The following is a 23,141-nucleotide window of genomic DNA, read 5'->3' on the forward strand; positions in this document are numbered from 1 at the left end:
CTCCGGTAATACACATAATACACTTAGTAAGCATGAGAAAAGTTCTGTTCACATCTCTATCCTTACAGTGGTGGAGAATGTGGGTCAGAGGCAGGAATTTATCATGGTACTGTTCCTGCCTGAGGCATGTGCATCATCTCATCCCTGCACAAGATCCAGACATCCAGACAAAGAAGAGAAAGCTGAAGTTGAGGATTTCAAGTTGGAACAGTTTGTTCTGTACGTCTACGTCTCAGCCCGAGGCAGTACACGAGGCAGCCGGTCAGAACAGAACATGTAAACATACATCGACCTTTATCACCCTGTAAAGCACCATCATGTAGCAGCTGTACCTGCTCACAATTTGTTGATTGTTGGAATGGATTTTTCCGACTATAAGTCGCAGTTAAAATCCCTTCATTTTTTCAGAAATCACCAGTGCGCCTTATAATTTGGTGTATGAATTCTACCAGTCAGGTATTAAGGAGCAGTAAAGCCACTCTGCTGAAGTACAGAGTTATAAGGGTGAGTTTTCAATGAAGTTTCTCCAGCACTAAGGCTGGGTGCAGCAGCATTAGCATTAGCTGCTAACTGCGGTGCTAACTCTTTAACCGTTTCATTTGCGTGTTTGCTGTGTTAAAACAAGCTATGTGGGACGAATCCCTGGCAGAAAGCATTTACGTCCCACTAGCGCTGCGGTTAGCAACTAATGCTAATGTTGCTGCACCCAGCCTTAGTGCTGTTGACACTTCACTGAAAACTTTAAAAGAAAGTCCCCCATTAGAAGAGAAACATGGCGACACCCTTGCTCACTTCGATTTAGGCATCCTTACTAGTGCCAGTTAATGTGCCTTATAGTCCCGTGCACCTTATAGTTAGAAAAATACAATGTGTGAATGTAAGGATGATATACAGCATCTGGAGGTCTCAGGTGTGCTCACGCTTATACCGGTCACTGGAAGTTCAACATGGCATCTCATGGCAAAGAACTCGCTGAGGATCTGAAAAAAAAAAAAAACAAGAAAAGAGTTCCTCTATATAAAGACTGCCTTGGCCAACATCCTAAAACTGAGCTGCAACAAGGTGGCCAAGACCATACAGTGGTTGAACCGAACGAGTTCTACTCAGAACAGGCCTTCCAGGATCAACCAAAGAAGTAGAGTGCACAGTATCAAGTTGTTCTCCAGACAAAAAGCTAATTTCCAGCACGATAAAGACCCAAAATATAGCTTGAAGACGACAACTGGCTTGCTAAAAGAGACTTAGGGTCAAGCGTGTTTTCAGACCTTAACCCTATTGAGCATCTGTGGGGCATCCTCAAACAGAAGCTCCATAAAGAGCCTTTTTTAAAGTGTTAAGAGAAGCAATTTCATGTCACATATTTCATGGCTTTCAAAAACTATTTCATCAAATACTCTCACCCCTGCAGCTTCGGTCTGCTCTACTAATAGGAATAATGTGTTTATTATGAGCAATTTAGCTTTTTAATGCAAACACAGCAGTATTCACCCTGATCCAGCGCTGTGCCAAGTTCAGACAATGACTATTGGCCTGCCTCCATGATGAACACAATGCAAACTGCACTCATCTATTTAAAACAGCTCTTTATTTCTCAAGCCCCTCAAAGACTCTTAAATGTAGCGCTAATATAGGACTGGAGGAATCGGATAAAATTTATATCACAATGTATTTCTTAATTTCAGTCAATACAAAATATTTTGATGCTTTGATTATGTCAAGACAACAACTGTGACTCAGGGTTTCCAAGTCTTGGTCTTGACTCGGACTTAACGCATCCCAGTCTTGGTCTTGACTCGTACATAACGTGTCCCAGTCTTGGTTTTGACTTGGACACAATGTGTCCTGGTCTTGGTATTGACTCAGACTCAATGCATCCCAGTCTTGGTTTTGACTCACACTCAACCAATTCCAGTCTTGGTCTTGACTCGTACTCAACGTGTCTCAGTCTTGGTCTTGACTCGTACTTAACGTGTCCCAGTCTTGGTTTTGACTTGGACACAATGTGTCCTGGTCTTGGTATTGACTCAGACTCAATGCGTCCCAGTCTTGGTCTTGATTAAAATGTAATGTGTCCCATTTTTGGTCTTTACAGACTTTTTCATTGAATGTGAGTCAAGACCAAGACTTGATCGATATTTACGTCTGTTTTTTTTTTTGCAGTTGTCGCTGTGACCACGGATACACTGGCGTCCACTGTGAACTCCGTGTTGACCACTGCCTTGGCCATCAGTGCTCAGAACACGGCGTCTGCCTGAACCAGCGGCACAACTACACCTGCCGATGTGTGCCGGGATACGAGGGGACGCTGTGTGAAATCGAGACAGACGAGTGCAGCAGTTCTCCATGTGCTAGCGGCGCCACCTGTGTGGACTCTGTTGCCAGTTACTGGTGCCTCTGCGCTTCTGGCTTTGAAGGTGAGTTTTGTACTTTTCAGTGTGGCCTATTGGTGGTGCTAAATGTAGTCACGAGGGAAAAAAAAATCTGATTAACAAAAAAAACTTTCATATTAGACAAATATAACCTGAATAAATATAAAAAGCTCTTTTAAAAAATAATTTCATTTATTAAGGGAAAAAAGCAGTCCAAACCAATCAAACCCTGTGTGCAAAAGTGTTAAGCCCCCATAAATTAACTGTGATTAAGCACACTTTTTGGAAATCACACTTTTTCGGAGTTCAATTTCACTACTAACCACAACCAGACCTGATTACTGCCAGACCTGTAGAATCAATAAATCACTTAAATAGAAGCTGCCTGACAACATGAAGCAGATAAAAGATCTCAAAAAGTAGCACATTATGATACCTTGATTTGAAGAAATTCAACAACAGATGAGAAGAAAACAAAGTAATTGATCATCTATTAGTCTGGAAAAGGTTATAGTCATTAAAGTCATTTCTAAAGCTTTGGGACTCACAGTGATTCACTATTATTCACTAATGGAGAAAACATGGAACACTGGTGAACCTTCCCAGGAGTGACCGGCCGACCGAAATTACTCCAAAAGGGCATGAACAACTCATCCAGGAGATCCCAGAACAACATTTAAAGAACTGCAGGATCTCACTAAATCCTCACTTAAGATCAGTGTTAATGATTCAATATTAAGAAAGAGACTGGGTGAAAATTGTCTTAATGGGAGAGTTCCAAGATAAAAATCAAAGCTTAGGAGTACTTGGGTTCTGCAGCAGGACAATGACCCAAAGCACACACACAAGTCCATGTCCACGTCTGAATGGCTTAAAAAAAAAAAAAGTCTGATATTAAAGTTTGTTTGATCATCTGAAAAATATCAGTATGACCAAAATGCAAAAAAACTTTTTTACAAATACTTTTTTACGTCACTGTAGATCTATCATGTATGATAATATTTTATATATTAAAGCACAGCAGTATTTACTATTGTACAGTATGACCCTGATAGAGTGTGCAGGCTGTTTAAAGGATGTTTAATGATTGGAAGGTATAATTCAGAGCGTGACTTTGTAAAATTGAGGGCAGTTTAACGCCTGTATGTCTTTTGTTCATATCTTTAAAGCGCTGCACTTATCTACAGTATAAAACCCTAAGCCTGCGTTAAACCGTGAACACGGGTAATGAGTGAACGTATGATGGGGTGAAAAGGTGAAAATGCAGTAAAATGATGAATGAATCAGGGTTTGTGTTGGCTGCAGCTGTGTGCAGATTGCCGGGCTGAGGGTTGTGTACACAGTGGAGGGGTTTTCTGGCGGCGGAGCGGTTCTGACAGCCCCCCGTCAGCTGTACACGACTGTATCACTAACAGTTCAGCGACACCGGGCACAGCGGGCACAGCGGGCGCTGGCCCGTTTAATGAGGGCTGAAGTCACTGCTGTATCCCAGATGTTACTCTACTGTACTAAATCACATGCAAACAATACTGCAGCAGTGTTAGAGGTAGTAGTGGGAGTCACAGGGCTACTCACCGTACAATATTATCCAATAGGTCGCCATCAATATATCGCAAGACGATTCTCTAGGAGGATAAAATACTCAAAAATAAAATGTGCAGTGAATGGGTGCCATATCTGTCCCCAGAAAATTACATGTATAAATGTGCACACAAAATTACTTTAAAATACATTTTATTTTTTTAAGCACAGCGTCTTGTCCATTGATCTAATTGCAAAAGTAATATATGTAATTAAAACATTAATAAAAAACACTTAGAACTCTAAAAAAAAAAAATGCCATTGGTACCTGTCCCCACTCTCCAACTATAAACTTTACCATTAAATATGTTAAAAATAATAAAAATCCTTTTGAAATGTATACATTTATATATTTTTTTACATTGTTGTTTGACTCCAAATCCTATCTATGCTTTAAAAATGTTACATTTTTCATAATAAAGCCATAATATTTAAGTTAAAATACTTATTTTAGCTGTTTCTCCGGGTTTCACTCAGTTCTGTTACCGTAAAAAAAAACAAAAAAAAAAACAAATTTGTAACATTCTACAACAGGCAGTCACGTCTACAACAGGAAGTGACATCAGCTGGTTCTTCTGAAGATCATTGGAGGACCAGAATTAAGTTATCTCATATTTCTTTCTGTGTATTTGATCTTATTTTAACTGTAATGACTGAGGAGCTTAATCTCAACACTCAGTCCTGTTACCTAAATTAATTCTCACATCTTATTGGTTTATTTTTAAATTACAAATTTTGGGAAAATCACTAGAATGTGCTCAGTGTCTTCATGCTATTAGCATAGCCGCCATTTAGCTATTTTTCATGTTTTTGCTAATTCTATGCTAAAAACTCACTCCTGTTGCTTTCATTCCTGTTACTAAAAACATAAAAAGTAACAGGAATGAGTGTCAGTAACAGGAGTGAGTTCTAGTAGCAGGAATGAGTGCCAGTAACAGAAGTGATTTTGTCATAAATATCAATTATTTGAACATGCAGTTAAACTTTAAAATAAAGACTTTCTAAAGAGAAAATCAAAGGAGTTAGTGGACTTGTTTTTAAACATGCTATTTAATTGTATGAAATAGACCAGAAAATAGACGTTCATTGATGGTGCTCCTTGTAATCTGGTGAACCCCATAGTAAATAAATAAAGTAATAAATAAAAAATATGGTAAATTCATTAATTCATTCATTAGTTAATTCATTAATACCTACACAATATCAGGCAGGTGGTTTTAATGTTATGGCTGATGGGAAATGTGCGTTAGTCACGTTGCTCCAGGTTGAACCAGATTAGAGCGCAATCGTAATTACGCTGATGACACATTATAAGAACCCTAATTATGACAGCAATGAGCTAATAAGCATAATTATGGCAGTAATAAGATAATAAACAAAATATTGTTTTTCAACAAATAGGGTGGGAAATGAAATCATGGTGATTAGGTTTGTTTAAAGGGAATTTGCTAATGTGCTGTTCATTGGTGCATCATTAATAGGGCAGTTCTTCAGTTTTGCATTCGGAAGCAGATGCATGAATAAATAAATGCATGGAGTTTCTCTACAGGGAGAGGAAGATGGGAAAGATATGCATGCAAATGTACAGATATACTGTATTTTCCGGACTGTAAGGTGAACTTACAATCGTTCAGTTTTCCCTAAAATCATCAGGGCACCTTATGTATGAATTCTACCAGTCAGGTATTAAGGATCAGTAAAGCCACTCCACTGAAGTACAGAGTTATACAGGAGTTTCAGGAAAGTTTCTCCAGCACTAAGGACGGAGCACTATTAGCATTAGCTGCACTAGCTGAGCTAAAAAAAATTGCATAAAAAAACGGAATACAATACAAACAAAGCAGAAAGGACTAGTCAAAATATACTTTGAAAACGATTCTAAAACTCCGGGGATGATGAGCACGAGAAAGCGAGCTGATTGGTTGAAGATATTGGAGTGGTTATATAATATGGACTGATTCCAATATTTAAATATCTTGCAAACATAAAACAGAGGTGAAATAAAACAATAAAAATAAAAAGGTTGATATCATCCTGTCCAGTAAAAAACAAATAAGGAAGTCGATGTAAAAAAAAAAAAAAAAAAGAGTTAATTTCACTTCATTTTCGCACTATTAAGTGCACCAGTACTATTAATAAATGTCTATTTTCATACATAAGGCTCACTGGATCATAAGGCACATTTTAGGCAACAATAGTGGCATGGCGAGACCTGTAAAGCTAAGCTAAGTTAAGTAAACAAAACTGTCAAACGAGTACTGGATGTTAATCTACACAGATTTCTGAGTGAGTAAAGCACTTCCGTTTATTTACAGTGAGCTTAGTTTTCCAGGTTCCAGGTTCCACGGTAAACACACTACAGACTACAGTCTGGTATACTCTCTTCTGAACAGCAAAAGAGCTTGTGCTCAAAAGAGCTTAGCGGCTAATGCTGCTCCAGCAGTGCTAGCCAGGGTTAACAGTAGCCTAAAGACAGTCAGTACTCATATTTTGACGGCCAAAGAGCTAATTCTACTGGAGAACTAAACTGAACTCCTGTATAAAGCTTTACTGCTCTTTAATACCTGACTGGTAGAATTCATACCTAAGGAGCACCAGCTTATAAAGCGCACTGATGATTTTCAGGAAAATTATGACAGTTACATTGATAGTTTGACTTCACATGTATCGGAGGGGGCATACGCTTGTCCATTACATTCTAGTGCTAGTGTTGGGAGTTTTAATGAGTGTTTTATTGTCTGATCTAAAATCTTTAAAATCTTAAAATGAACGTATTAAATAGATTAAGGTTTTTGAGTCAATTGTATGATTATAGAAACTTGAGTAAATAAAATCCAGTTCCAGTTAGAAAATCCATTGTTTGAACGTTTGCTTGAACTCCACCGCTGCATTAAATTCACCCTTGAATGTTCTACCACAGGTCGGACCTGCTCGGAGAATACCAACGACTGCTGGTCCATGCCCTGCCTTAATGGAGGATCCTGCGTGGATCTAATCAATGACTACATTTGTATCTGTCCGTCCGGTGAGTACAGTCTTTACGTGAGGTTTAGAGTCGTACACACAACGGTGAATTTGATTGATTGGGTTCAGAATGGAGGCGTTCCTGTATGAAAAATGACAGCGACGGAACGGGACCCGCCTCCCAGTATAAGTAATCGTTCCTCTGCATCCATTTGAAAGAACCCACTTATGAGCTCAGTCAGGATCTGGCTGTTTATATTTGTCCTTTCCAAGAAACACGGCCGCCGTTTCCCAAACGGGATGAAGACGTGACGTCACTCTAACCCTATCACTGTATCTCAGCGTATTTCTGCCACAACACTAAAAAAAACACTGGAAAATATTCATTGTTCATTCAAGAATATGCTACTGTTGAGCGATATGGTCCTAAACTAATATCACAGTATTTCAGTGTATTTCTGCGATTACCATATTCTCTGTGATAGAACAAAACATTGAATTTCATGAACAGTAACTTACTAAGATAAAACATAAGAATGTAGCAAAATAAAAATGAACAAATCTAAAATAATGTCACAAAATGTAATAATGCAACTAAAATTTAACAAAAAATGTGCATGACATTTAGTGCATGCATAAAAACTTCAAACATACAAGTATTTTAAACTTTCAGAAAATATAAATGTACAAATCTGTAATCTTTTGTCTGTTGATTGTTCTGTAAACATTATTGTTTTTATAATAAAAAAATATGTAAGAACAATAATAAGAATTAAAAAAATAATAATGCAACAAAAATATTAATTTATTAAAATAAATATTAATGCCACTGATATAATGATGTAATATCATAATACGTTCATTCAATACTTTTTTATGAGCAAATAACATTTAAATATTAAGTATATTGTAGTGGGAATATAAAACGGTCTAATTCCCATATTATACTCATCAGCTGGGGTGTTGGCCCTAAAGTGTGGGCCGATTCCTCTGTTATACTCAGCAACCGTGGTGTTGGCCCATGCAGTTTGGGCCAAATCCCTATATTATACTCAGCAACCATGTTGTTGACACGTGGTGTGGGCCAATTCCTCTATTATACTCAGCAACCAGGGCGTTGACACGTGGTGTGGGCCAATTCCTCTATTATACTCAGCAACCGGGGTGTTGGTACATGCAGCTTGGGCTGATTCTCATATTATACTCAGCAACAAGATTTTTGGCACATTCGGCTTGGCCAAATTCCCATATTATACCCAGCAGCCGGGGAGTTCGAACATGTTTATACATCATACAAATATAAAACAGGAGTAAAATAAAACAATAAGTTAATATACTAGCTTTTCACACGTAAAATAGCTTTAATAAAACATTATTGAGGTTATCTTCTAGTTTTATGTGATTAACATAGCAATAACGTAATTATTGTGAACAGTCTACCTGTTTATATTTGTCCTTTTCACGAAACATGACCACCGTCTCCCGTACATGATGAAGATGTGATGTCACCCCACCTCGGGGTAAGGAAGTACAGCAGAGCATCAGTGTAAATTACCCAGCGATGGTTAAAAGACCTCCTCTTAAACCCGAAGGTGAAGGAAAACAGGCGAGCGCCCTGTCAGGTTCCAGTTCCGTCGCCGCGGAGGTTTCAGGCCCAGATGTGATTTAGGGCGGCTTGATCTTTTTGGCTTCTCAGAAATTCAGTTATCGGTAAGCGGGATGTGATTAGGTGCTGGTAGAGTTAACAGATGTACCAGGAAAGAGCTTCCAATATAGCTTTATCCTCACTCTGGCCTTCTTCTCTTCTTCTTCTCCGGCTTCACTCGTTTATTTTTCACCTCGTCGTGGCCGTCAGAGCCAGAGAACAGAGTGAGTTTCCTACTGAAAATGGAGTTTTCGCCGCAGTACATGGTTGACGAATGGCAGCACATAAGTTATAGTTTTGGGAAATGGCCAAACAATATAGCAATATAGCTTTCGTGAGAATTCACAACGATTGGGCTAGAGTCTTAAATCATTTCAAAATGAAAGGATGTGACAGCTTGGGCTTTTCATGCTTTTAATGGAGGAGGTACACACACTGGACTCCAAGCATTGTTCAATTCCTGGACGCGACAGTGTGCCACATTCACAATTATATTCAATTAAATTAAAAAAAGCCCAGTATTTTAAAGGAAATTGATGATCTGGAGTATACTGGCTCTCTACAGCTTATATATAACAATGAAAGAGGAGAAGATGCTCTGAATACCATTTGACCTTATTAGGTAATAAGTAAAATAGTCTTTAGTATTCATATTTTTTTTTTTTCACATTGCTCAGTTTTACATCAATAATATGAGCAAAACGTCTGTTATGGTGCATTTATTGTATATTCAATGGTGCTTCATTGTATATTTAATGTGTGACAACCTATAGTAGTTTTTTCAGATAATATGAAGGATCAGTTCAAGCTTATTTGATCCCGTATTATACTCAGCAACCGGGATGTTGGCTCAAGCGGCTCGTACCAAAGATCAGGTCCAGAATCGGGCCTTAAATAAAAAAAATCAAGTCATGCCATTGCAAATAAGACTTGGTGTGTGTTATTTGTCCTGTAATTGGCTCAAGCTTGGCTGTTGTGCAGTATTGTCATGTCAAGCATGCGTAATTGGGCCAAATGTGGATTATACTCTGCAAACGGGGTGTTTGCACAAGCAGCTCATGCCAACTGCTGTATTATATCCAGCAACCTAGAATTGGGTCTAGATTCAAACTGCAGTCGTGCCGATGCAAATTAGGCTAGGTGTGTTGAATCTAGCCTAGAAAAGAAACAACTGATCATGAAATATTGGCCTGAGCTTCACTGATTTATGGCAGCATTGGCTGGGATGCGGCATCAAACATGCAGAATTGACCAAATGAAGAATATACTTCGCAACCGGGGTGTTGGCTTATGCGCCTTGGGCCGACTGCTTTATTATTATTTCCAGCAACCAGAGGTTGGGCCTACAATCGGGCCTATATTCAAAACAGTCGGGCCGATGCGAATCAGGCTCGGCATGTGGTAATAAGGCTGGAAATTGTACAAGTGATCATGAATAATTGGCCCAAACTTTACTGATTTATGGGATTTGGCATCAAGCATGCAGAATTGGCCCAAATATAGTTTATACTCAGCAACCAGAGAGTTGGTGAGCAAAAATGGCTCGGGCCGATTCCCTTATTATTCTTGGTAAACGGGGTGTTGGCACATGTTGCTTGGGCAGATTACCATATTTTACTTAGCAATATTTACTTAACTTACTTGCATGCAGAATTTGGCCTGGATGTGAGCAAAGCATTTGGGCCGATGCAACTCAGCTCAGCTCATGTATGGCAGCATTGGCTGGGATTCGGCATCAAGCATGCAGAATTGGCCAAATACAGATTATACTCAGCAACCAGGGTGTTGACTGCTGTTTTATATTCAGCAATCAAAGGTCAGGCCTAGAATTGAGCATAGATTCAAACCACAGTATGAATATGGGCCAAGTATGTGATAATTAGTCTGGAAATGGCCTAAGATATTGCAAATAATTGGCCCGAGCCTGGTTCATGTATGGTACAATCTGCCGTCAAGCATGGAAAGTTGAGCTACATGTAGATTATGCTCCGCAACCGGGGTGTTGTATCCAGCACTCATTCTGGCTGTAAGCAGAGCATTTGGGCCATAATCTTTTGGGCTAAATTAAAACCGGAATCGGGCCACTGTGTGCAGGACTATTTGCAGCAGGAGAATCATACTATTAATATTATTATTTATATGTATAATTCTGTGGTTATAATTATATTTCCTGCTAAAATATGAGCAAAAACAGAAACTAAAAACAATCAGATGAAACTGTTGCTACCAGGAACTAATTGAAAATTAGGAATCATTTGGCAGAACCTGGATATGCATAATGGGATCTGAGGCTGCCACTAAAGAATCAATTGAGAATTATGAATCATTTGGACAGATCCCAGGTCTGCACTTTAACAATGTGTAATTAGGGTTTCAGTAGGGTATTTTCACAACATCCATAATAGAGTATCGCTTTGTAAATACTCAATCTGTGCATAATCAATCTCTACTGTAATAGTAATAACATTTCATTATCCTCTGAGCCCTGCACTCATGAATTCTGGGAATCTTTCATGAATATTTACAGCGTTTTTATGTCTTTCTTATATAGTAAACTGTTGTATACATACAATTATTCGTAGGCACAATTAGGTGCTCTTATCTGGGGGGCTGTTAACTTGTGGTTTCTGAAGCTGGTAACTCTGTTAAACTTATCCTCTTGCTCTTCTATCCTTTCCTGGGATGGTCCTGATGAGTGCCAGTTTTATCATTACAATATTTGATGGTCTTTGTTTTATTTAGTTGAGTGGTTCTTGCCATAATTGCCACAAAGGTGCCAAATAATAGATTTATGATGTTCTTCTACAGTTGTGTGACAATCGCAGGGCATCTCACAATACGATATTATTGCAATAATGTGGCGATACTGTGAAAAGTATATTTTTTCCTGTATACTAAATGAATAGTGACTATGATGGAACACATAAGGAGTCATGTAGTAACTTAAAAGTGTTAAACAAACCAAAATACTCTGTAAAGCATTCTTGTTCTTTCTTTTCAAGCCGGGTCCTGATGAGTGCCAGTTCCATCATTATAGCGTTTTCGATGGTCTTTGCGAAAACTGCACTTGAGGATACCAAATCTACCTCTACTAAGCCTGACTCTACCTCATAAAGCCGACTAAGAAAATATTTGATGAATATTTAAATGGCTGAAAAAAAGGAGCAGATCTTTCAGACCTTAAATAATGCAAAGAAAACAAGTTTATATTCATAAAGTTTAAGAGTTCAGAAATCAATATTTGGTGGAATAACCCTGGTTTTTAATCACAGTTTTTATGCATCTTGGCATCATGTTCTCCTCCACCAGTCTTACACACTGCTTTTGGATAACTTTATGCTGCTTTACTCCTGGTGCAAAAATTCAAGCAGTTCAGTTTGGTGGTTTGATGGTTTGTGATCATCCATCTTCCTCTTGATTATATTCCAGAGGTTTTCAATTTGGTAAAATCAAAGAAACTCATAATTTTTAAGTGGTCTTTTTTTATTGTACTGTACTATTAATTATTATTAGATTAATAGATTTCAGAAGAAACAGTGGTTGAGCTGGTGTCCTAATACTTTTGTATTTATAACGTGTTCTCTGATGTTGCTTCAGGCCTTTATCAGGAGTTCGTTTCAGCATATTTACGGAACTGTGCGTCTAATTATTTTCTAAATGGGTTGTGTCGTAGTAGACGCGGTATCAAATGTAGCTTGAAACTCATCCCGCTCTGAATTTCGCCGTGATCGATGGCTTCCTCGTTAACGTTACGTTACCGTCAGTTTCGGTAGCGGAATATCCGAGCGCTTAATTCTTCAGATAACTGGGACGAGTTTTCCTGCCTCCTCTATAATCATCACAGTCAATTACACTGTCAGATTGAGCACCTTAACGAAAAGTTGGGACAAATTATGCACTCCCTCTTGCTTTATTACCTCAATTTATCTAAGAACACTGTATAAAGCGCTGAGAACGGATTCCATCAAATGCTTTAGGCAAGCTAATGCTAACAAGGCACACTAGCAGTAATCAGCACTATACATTGGCATGCTAAAAGTAATGAAACTGCAATATATATATATATATATATATATATATATATATATATATATATATATATATATATATATATATATATATATATATATATATATATATTGATTATGAAGAGTTTCCTTAGTCAGGAAACGGCTTGGGAGTGCCCCCACCTGTGCAAGTTGTGAGGTGTTATCTTGTGAGTGAGGGATGTAGAGGAAACATGAATTGCCTCTTTCTGATAGCAGGTTTTACATAATGTAGTAAAAGACCTTCCCAGCCTTTTTAGTGTCTTCAAAAAAAAAAAGGCAATAGAGGTGGCGTCTCAGTACTTTTGCTCATGAAGTTTACCTTTGTGTTGTAGAAAACCTACATAGCATGGACAGTAAAGAAAGTTACTTCATTAAAAGCAGGATAAACTCTTTTTAAAGGTGTTCCGCTTCCGCTAAAATGCACTTTTTATTGTTTTGTTCCAACTACCTGGGTGGCTCCAACCTCTGGGTGGGTTTTTACTTTCTGGACCTGGACTACCCACCTCTGTGTGTAAGTAACTATAGGTTTAAATAGGATCTCCGGTGGATTTGGTGTTTTACAGAGACTTAAAGACCTGGTCAGTGGCTGAACTGCACTTAGCAGGGCATTATTACACATGTTGTAAAGTAACATATGACACTGCAAAGACTGTTATTAGTGTACTGTTGTTGTTCGTCTCGCTGCCTCGCAGTGCTGTTAGCCAATCAGAGGCGATAAGTTTGCATGTATGAATATTAATGAGAGACCCAAAATTCCTATCGTTCCCCATCCACTCCTCCACCGGACTAAAGCAGTGTTATACCGGATCACTGAGGCACTTTTTTCCCCCACAGTAACCAGCTTACATAAAATAAATTTTTACTAAAAATTTATCACAACTAAACATTTTAAATGAATGAAAAAACGAGGGAATTAAAACTTTTTTATACGTTTGATTTAGAAATAAATATTCAATATCTATACAGTAGAGGCATTTACTCTAGTAAAAGCCGGATAAAGAATTTTAATACTTTTGATTTTGAAGGAAATATTCAGTATGAATGAGCATATGTCCAGTACTTTACTCTAAAATCTAGTGTTGGTAAGAGACTGATTTATTTCTCTCCTCTGAGTGGATCCTGAGCGGTATCATTAATGCTACAGTGTCGGTACAGTGGGTGCGGTAGCAGGTGCCGGTGTTAAGTGTGTGGATAATGCGTTTTTAAGGTGTTGGGACAGCGGCCGGCGCGAGCGCGACGGCATTGTGAGGGGCGGGCGCGGCGCTCCAGTGCTTTGGGGTAATGAAAGTAACTCCTGGCTGTGGGTTGGGTCAGCGAGTCCCATTTGGACAAGGCTGCACGGTAAGTATGACATTCCTTCATGCAACATTAACCTCCCAGTGAATTGCACGCGCAATTGGTTATTAAATACCGCTCCCGTGATTTGGTGGAAGCACTTGCCGTCCATTAATGGCTAGGTGCATAGTACACGATGGAGGAAGAGGAGCTTTAGGCCGCCAGAGCCTGAAGGGGTGATTTGTTTTAGGCCCGGCGTTTTTCCTGGTGATTTGTTTGCTGGTGAGGTACAGTTTATGGACAGAGGTATGAGGACACCTGCTTATTTATTGTTTCTTCAACGTCTCTTCATCCGTTCTTCAGTTTAATAAAGAAATAGATGATTATTTCATTCAGGAATAGATATCAGATGCAAAAACCAGCTGAATATCTAGATTAAAACGGCCTAAAGAGTTGAGGCCAACAGTGAAATGAAAAGGTGAAATTTGTGTACTGTGAGGTAAAGTGAGTTTGAATGAGGTGAGGTAAAGTGACACAGCATAAGGTAGATTGAGTTAGAGTGTGAAATAAGGGTAAAGTGAGACAGCTAAGGTAGAGTGAGGACAGAGTAAGGTAGTATGAGATAAAAAAAATGGGTACTGTGAGGTAGTGAGGTTAAATGGGGTAGAATGAGGTAAAGTGACACAGCATGTGGCACGGGTCGGCAATAGGCGGCCCGCAAGCATAAAATATCTGGCCCGTGAAGTTGTTTGAACTATAATGTACAAAAATGAAAAAAAATAAAAAATAAAAATAAATAAATCAAATGCTTCTCTGGTGAGCTTTTGTTTACATACCTCCCCTGTCTCTCTCTCTGTTGCGCTCGGTGTGACTTTAGTTTCTGCCTGTTCTCATTTTTCTGCCCGTTTTTGGGCTCCCTATCTCCTTATAAGGGCGTTTTATCCCTGCCGTGTCTCAATTCACTGATCTGGGCACCTGTAGTGTATTGCATTGTGACCCTGACGACACGGGTTGAGGTAGAGCGAGGTAAAACGAGGTAGAGTGAGGTAAAGTGAGACATCATGAAGTAGATTGTTACAGGGTGAGAGTAGAGTAGAGTAATGTAGAGTAAGTGAGAGCATTGATCAGAATGAGGTAGAGTGAGGTAAAATTAAAACAGCACAAGGCAGAGTGAGTTAGAACAAGGTAAAATGAGACATCATGGGACAGAATGTTACAGGGTGAGAATAGAGTAGAGTGATGTACAGTGAAGTAAAGTGAGACAACATTAGATAGAGTGATATAGAGCGAGGTAAAATGAGGTAGAGTGAGGCAAAGTGAGAGTATAGAGTGTGTCAGAGAGAGATAGAGAGTGAGGTAGTGTGAGGCAGAAACTGTTAGCTGTGTATCTGGTCAGAAGTCAGAGATGGTTTGAGATTGGATATGAAATCTCAGCGTTTAGCTACAGATTGTTTGTGTCTGGGCAACACTAGGCTCTTCCTCACTTTCTTTTATTTCTTTCTTTATTTATTTATTTAGTAACGATCGGCTGGCGATACCCGATAACTCGTCAAATCCTCCACTCTCGTTGCGCGCTATCGACATGCAGACCCAGGGACATTTATTAAGGCTGTAATTTGTTCAATTATCGAGCAACACGCATCGGTCAGCCTTATTTACCGCAGGTATTGAGCGAATATTAGTTAGTTGGCTGTGTTTTATTTATAACAAAGGCTATCGATGCGCTCGTCCGTCAGGGCCTGCAGCCGCTCGCCGCGCTCGGACAGACCGGCGCGATATGGATCAGACCGGCAGATGCAGCCTATTAGCATACCGGCCAGCAGGTACGCTGCCAGAGCCAGAATCGATGGCTTCATAAATCTGCAGGAGAAAGGACGTCTTTACCTAATAAAACATAAAACAGCCATAAACGGCCTCGGAATCCGAAACCCCGCTTTCGTTAACAGCGCTGACCAATCCGTCAAGCAGAAAGAGGTACTGTACATTAAGAAAAGAGCTACGTGTGTATTATACACATTCTGTACACTCTCCGATTATGGATGGATGGTTTGGAGCGAGCCAAGCCATCGAAGAACCGTTTTTCTACCAAATTACAACATATTTCTCTGTTTTTAGTACTGTATCCAAACCAGAAACAAGATACTATGTATGGAAAATGCAATAAAAATAATGCTAATATAACTGAATTAACAAACTAACTCAGTGTTTCCTACATTTACTTTGATTTTTGAATTTTATTTGATTGCAGACAATGGAAATTCCAGGTATACAGCTCTGAAAAAAACTAAAAGATCACTTAAAAATGATGGATTTCTTTGATTTTACCAAACTGAAAACCTCTAGAATATAATCAAGAGAAAAATGGATGATCACAAGCCATCAAACCACCAAACTGAACTGCTTTAATTTTTTGCACCAGGAGTAAAGCAGCATAAAGTTATCCAAAAGCAGTGTGTAAGACTGGTGGAGGAGAACATGCCAAGAACCAGGTATTTTCCACCAAATATTGATTTCTGAACTCTTAAAACATATATATGGAAATGAACTTGTTTTCTTTGCATTATTTGAGGTCTGAAAGCTCTGGATCTTTTTTGTTATTTCAGCCATTTCTCATTTTCTGTAAATAAATGCTCTAAATGAGAATATTTTTATATTCAGAGTGATCTTCAGACGCAGGACAGAAGATAACTTGTAGACTTGTTGACTAGATATGATCGCATCATTTGTGAGGAGCACGTAATTCACCCGAGCACCGTAGGATGAAGCGTCCAGGCCATTCCGTATCATTCATTCAGGCCTACACCTCGCCAAACACCGTCCGCAGCGGAGAAATTATTTTACAGTGGTTTACGCCGGCGTATCAATAACCACAACTTCATTACTCCGCTCCCACTTATTCTCTGACATACGTCAGCCTGAGAGATTGCCCGTGATTTCTTATGTAAATGAAATCATCCGCCGGTGAGCGTCGCTTATCCGTGCACCTTCTCAAGGACGAGTTACAATCTGTGCTCTTTCAGTCTTATATAGAAACGTATAGAATAAATCGGTATGAATTATGAGCTCCTGGAACGCTCTTCGCTATTAATCATCCTTTACAGATGAACTACTTCTACTGCTGCTATTATTATGCTTCATCCTACAGATTTAGATGGTGTGGATTTAAAATAATGGATCCATTTATTGAACGATTCGGTTTTGTAGCATCTCATTCGTTAATTGGACAGTTTTTAATTAATTTCCCTCAGGTCTCGTCTATCGTTTAATTTATAAACGGCTAATATGGTGTATACTATCTTTACATTGGCCTATTTTATGGTGTCATGTTTATTTGTAGGTGCGCTAGAGTACTGTATCACAGTATTTTAGAGTATTTCAAGGTGTTTTCACACCAGGAGTTGGTTCCTCTGGTCCGAACTAGTTGATGAGTTTATTTATGGGTTAATTTGCAGCATTTCCCAATCAGTTTGGTTTGTTTTCACACAGGTAAAATCTCCACTGATTGGTCAGACAAGAAAGTAAATACAGAAAGAGTGCATTGCCAATAGAATAGGACTCTCTGGAGCAAATTAACATGAACTCATGGTCTTCCCTTTCTAGGGCGGTCCTGATGAGTGCCAGTTCCATCATTTTAATGTTTTTGATGGTCTTTGCAGTGTCTACACTTGAGAATACAGGCAAAGTTCTTGAAATTCTCTCCAAATCGCAAAATCTTACAGCATTTCATGCTTCACTCTGCTACTGACATCTTTTATGGAGATGTGGATTTCATTTTCCTGCAGGACTTGGTACACTGCCCACACTTCCAAAAGTAACAACTGGTCCGGTTAACAAAAACTCTTTGTTTTTCTGATGGTCCTCTGGAGTCTCGGTCCTGATGAGTGCCAGTTTCATCATTGTTACATTTTTGATGCTCTTTACGGTGACTGCACTTGAGGATACTGACCTTTTTTAGTCTTTATTTAGTTGAGTATTTCTTCTCATAATCTGGATTAGAACATTACTCAGATAAAGCTATTCACTGTATACCTGTAACTCTACCTCTTCACTACTTTACTTTAACTGATGCTCTCAAACACTTTATTAAGAGACAAGAAATTCAAGTAATTAACTCTTGATGAGGCTGTTATTCTGGTTCATTTAAAACTTTTTGTTTATTAAATAACATGTATTTCTTCATTGTTTGGATGATTTAGTATTAATTTACAATGCAGAACATTTTAAAACAATGAGAAAACCCTGAAGACCGATTTAATGTGTCCAATACTAGAGCTTTCATTAATGTTCCTGCACCACCTCAGCAACATTTTGGAGCCAAAATGAAGCTGGAATTTACCTCACACACCTGTGAATCCAGCCTCACACTGCAGCCCTGTGGAGATCCACTGAAGCTGGAGAGAAGACTCTGTCAGTTCAGCCTGAAGTTACATCATTACCAGCCTCTCCAGCCTCTCCAGCCCCTCCAGCCCCTGCCCCCCTCCACTACTGACAGCTCCTCAGTTCCTGAGCTGGAGCCGGCACTGCAGCCCTGCCGGGGATCAGTGACGGCTGATCCGGACTCTGCAGCCGTCAGTCTTTATAGATTATAATCAAGTGATAATACACTCAAGGTTTGTGCTATAATGTCCTATATCATGTAATATAATAGTGGCAATATTACACCTTATAGCACAAACCTCAAGTGTATTATTATCACTGTTTATTTAATGATTTTGTGTTCAAATAGTTCCATTGCTGCTCTGTTTGTAGCTGCACTGTATGGCTTGTAAGTGGTGGAGTAATACATGGAGAGCTTCGGTAACAGTGCATTACCGGCTGATAACAACACTCATAGAATGCCTCTTAGCCAATCAAATTGCAGGGTCAGAAATAACAGTGGTATAATTAGTGTTATCAATGTTAACAGGGTGCGTGTCTGTGCGTGTCTGTGCGTGTCTGTGCGAGTCTGTGCGAGTCTGTGCGTGTCTGTGCGAGCCTGTGCGAGCCTGTGGGAGCCTGTGCGAGCCTGTGCGAGCCTGTGGGAGTCTGTGTGAGTCTGTGCGAGCCTGTGGGAGTCTGTGCGAGCCTGTGGGAGTCTGTGTGAGCCTGTGTGAGCCTGTGTGAGCCTGTGCGAGCCTGTGGGAGTCTGTGCGAGCCTGTGGGAGTCTGTGGGAGTCTGTGCGAGCCTGTGCGAGCCTGTGCGAGCCTGTGCGTGTCTATGGGAGTCTGCGCAAGACTGTGGTAGCCTGTGCATGTCTGTGGGAGCCTGTTGGAGCCTTTGGGAATCTGCTGTGCATTCTGTGTACTGCAGGATTCAGGAGGGACTGATGTGCTACAAAGCCTAATATCAAAGAAGCTTCATATAAAGGGATGCTTTAACAAAGCCTCCGGGACAGGAAGTTCTCCTGGAGTAGTTTCCTTTTAACATACTTAAACTCAACTCTCATTCAGATTCAGTACAGCTGACTGGGTTCATACTGACACTACTATAACCTGATCACTATTAAAAAGGCACCAATACTATATTTAATACAGGTAAACTGCAGTTAATCAGTGTTATTTAAAAATACAGTGCCAAAAGATCTTTAAAGTAGCTCCTCTTGTTTAGATGATCAGTTTTACACATCTCTTCTGGATTTTCTCAGTCAGTTTTATGAGGTAGAGTAACCTGGAATTCAGGCTTTCAGTTAACAGCTGTGCTGAACTCATCAAGAGTTAATTACTTGAATTTCTTGTCTCTTAATAAAGTGTTTGAGAGCATCAGTTAAATTAAAGTAGTGAAGAGGTAGAGTTACAGGTATACAGTCAATAGTGAATATTTGAGTAATGTTTTAATCCAGATTATGATGAGCAACGACTACTCAATGTTATAAAGAAAACATGACTAAGAAAAAAATCAGTCATTCTAAAAAGGGAGAATTTCAAAAACTTTGAGTGCATCCTCAAGTGAAGTAACCGCAAAGACCATCAAAAAACATTATAATGGTGAAACTGGCACTCATCAGGATCGCTTCAGGAAAGGAAGAGCTTAATTAGAGTTAAATCTGTTGCACAGGATTTGTAGTTATTCGCAAGTTAGCACTTTGGTACTCATTTACAAAGACAGAAATAAAAGGGAATGGCTATATATTAACATATTTTCTAGACTATATCACGTGAAATATATTGGGTTTTTACAGTCTGCAATCAAATAAATGTCAAAGGAAGTGTAATATCTCTTTGCATTTTCAATACTGTCTCAACTTTTGTGGGAACTGTAGCTGATTTTATCTATTCTTGGGCTCATTATCCTTGCCTGAACTGTTTCCTCAAGTTGAACCCAGAGACAGTAGCTCTCTAAGAATAATACATTGGCCTTGCTTTGAAGTTCTCCACACTGTTAAGGCCACAGATTGGAGAATTACACCTCACCTCAGCCTCTGTGCCAATCAGTGGCACTGTGTGCTGATCTGGGATTGGTTTACAGCCTTTATTCTACAACAGTCAAAGGAAAACTTTGGTCCAGGAACTCCACGGCCTCTGCTGAGCTGGAGACTGGCCAAGGGCTGGACATAGTAAATGACTGGGCAGTGAGAGCAATCCGTCACTTCCCTCCAAAAAATAGCCTCGTAAGACTGATTGCGAGACAGATAGAGGACGTTGACTGTAGCCGGCCCGTAAGCATAACATTATGACCACCACCCCACTTGTTTCTGCAATCATTGTCCAATATTGTCCAGCTACACTGATCATAGAGGACACTGTTTGTAGTCCTTTCACCCTGTTCTTCAGAACTCAAAACCCTGCAGGATAGAATGGTGGTGGTGTATGAAGTGTTGTCCTGTAGGGAGCATTATGTGGATGGTGTTGCGGTTCTTGGGCCACGGTATCGGTTCGGTTTCGATATATCAATATTAGAGCTTGGATTCTCTGTCAGGCTCCAGGAAATAGTCATAGGCAGGTTTTGTTAATGGTATTTTTATTTTATATAAAGCGCTGGCGTGATGATCACAATTTAGCCAAGTAACCAAGTATTATCGTTAATGAAAAGGAACGAAATAACAAAAACTGAAAGTGAAAAAACATTTTTGTTAACTGAAACTTTATTGTGTGTTTATAAAACTAACTTAAACGGATAGAAATTACAGATAGAAAACGCTTCATTTTCATGTTTAATTGATTGATAAGCACTGTTTCAACTCCCGCACTTTTACAGGGGGCGGTGTTGTGCCGATTCTGCTCTTGAAGTGGAGTCAGATTCTGCTGGGAGACAGATTTCAGCACAACAGCGGCAGCAATTGGCACCTCGTAGTCCGTAGCGTTCGTTCTTGTTTATAGCGCTTGCACTAGCCGCGAAATAACAACAGAAAACACTGAGGAAGCTGTGGAATTCTGTATGGAATTAGAATATGAGTGCGAGGGAGATAAAAATGTGATGAAGCATGTGTTCTGTAGTAGAACAGAAGATACAGTATGCAAAATAAACTCCAATTAGCTATAAGTCCATTTGAGAAGCAGCTGTGAGAGCTGTGTGGCCTCTTGTGGTTGATGTCCTCTGGGCAGTGTCCTGTTAGCACTGTCCTGTGGGCAGTGTCCTGTCGGCTTTGCTCTTTTGGTCGTTTGGGTTTTTGACATAGTTGACATTTTTACATACTGCTTTGGATAGTAGTACGCTGTAATTATGTACATTATGGTGGTGTAACTTTAAATCGTCAGAATTGTGATGTAACAGTTTTGAGGTTTTTAAATCTGCCTGTTTTACAACTGCTCTTTTTTGGTTGTTTTGGATGTTCTTTTAAATCTAAATATTCAACTACACTAAGAAAAATACAGTATCCTCTGTATCCTTTTCCACTCCTTCATGATGACATCATGTAGCTAGTGGATGTTGGAGACAATACTTTACTCTACGTTCTGTTTGAGGATGCCCCACAGATGCTCAATATCTTGTAGTTTTATGTGTGTTTCCTGTAGTTCTGTAGTATCTGATGAAGTACTAGATCTACAGTCTGATTTTACTTTATCTACCGGGTGGAGCAGCTGTAGGTAGGAGTGAGTCTGATCTATCAGTAGTAAGGATGTGGTGGTGGTGGTGGTGGTGGTGGATTGTGTTGTTTGGAGTGCGTGTGGCAGTCTGAAAGGCATTGTTTGGCTTTGATCTTGGCCGCGGCTGCATTTGTCAGCGGCCCGTTTACAGCCATAAATCAGAGCGGGGATGACTGGCTCTTATTAAACATGATTAAATGATCCAGTGGGCTGAGGCCGCATGTGCCCGCCGAGCTCTCTGAATCAATAAGCGCTCTGTAAAGCTGATTTTGAGTGGAAAACAAAGTCATACAAATCCTAATTGGCTATGGGATTCAGCAAACCAAAGGGACACCGGTAATGATCCAGATTCTGCGGCCGCAGGCGCTGGCAGCCCGCTCCACCAGTCAAATCGAAACCCGGGCGAGTCCACGCCAAAACCAAGCTGTTTTCCTGCAGAATGGAGACAAATTCAGGTGCTAAAGCCCAGAGGGAGAGTCGGCCCAGCTGTCTGGGTGCGTTTGGGACTGTGATAGTCGTGGGAATTTAAGTAATACTTCACCCTAAAGTGCTAATATTGATAAAACAACATCTATAACGAGGGCTATTAGCTTAAAATTAGCATTTAGAACAAACATTTCCCCTTCTAAAGTGGCAAAGAATGCATTTAAGTTGTTCTCCAAGAGATTGAAATCGTAAGACATCTCATGAAACGATATTATCACTCTAATAAAATAAAATCTATATTTTCCTACATAGTAAATCAACAATGAAGTGATCTATCAGACTATAAAGGAACACATAAGGAATCATGTAGTAACTTAACTTTGTGTTAAACAAACCAAAATACATCAAATTAGTTGATGAAGTTCTCTTGTAAAAGTAAAAAACACTTACTTACCTAACATGAAGAAGTACATACTTTTAGCATTAAAATTAATACATACTTGAATGCATAGTAAATGTACTATTTCGGAACAACTTACAGCAACTTAAGTATATTTTAATTGTAATTAAGCTTTAAATAAATACAACATAAAAACTTCTTCAAACCTAAGTAGATTTAAGTATGTGTTTTTAATATATACTTAAAATATATTGTAAATTTACTAATTGGCGTATTGATGCACATATCGCGTACACCTGGAAACCTGCAATAAAATGCACTTTAGGCAGTATTTTATGCCCCTGCATATATTTTGTCAACACAAAGTTTAATATAAGCAATTTGGCTTAAATATACATTTTAAGAAATACTTGATGTGTATTTCCATA

At 39.3% G+C, this 23,141-nt stretch overlaps 1 protein-coding gene across 6 annotated transcripts in view; it reads left to right on the forward strand.

Annotated features, from left to right (window-relative positions):
* eys (eyes shut homolog) overlaps positions 1-23,141 on the forward strand; it is a 307,886-nt gene that overhangs the window by 58,336 nt on the left and 226,409 nt on the right. For all 6 annotated transcript variants that reach the window (XM_049472628.1, XM_049472623.1, XM_049472625.1 and 3 more), the window contains exons 11-12: positions 2,161-2,414; positions 6,871-6,975. In XM_049472628.1, the coding sequence (XP_049328585.1) occupies positions 2,161-2,414; positions 6,871-6,975 (359 nt within the window). The remainder of the gene's footprint in view (positions 1-2,160; positions 2,415-6,870; positions 6,976-23,141) is intronic.

The sequence above is a fragment of the Astyanax mexicanus genome, chromosome 25, assembly GCF_023375975.1.
Source record: "Astyanax mexicanus isolate ESR-SI-001 chromosome 25, AstMex3_surface, whole genome shotgun sequence".
Taxonomy (NCBI): Eukaryota; Metazoa; Chordata; class Actinopteri; order Characiformes; family Acestrorhamphidae; genus Astyanax; species Astyanax mexicanus.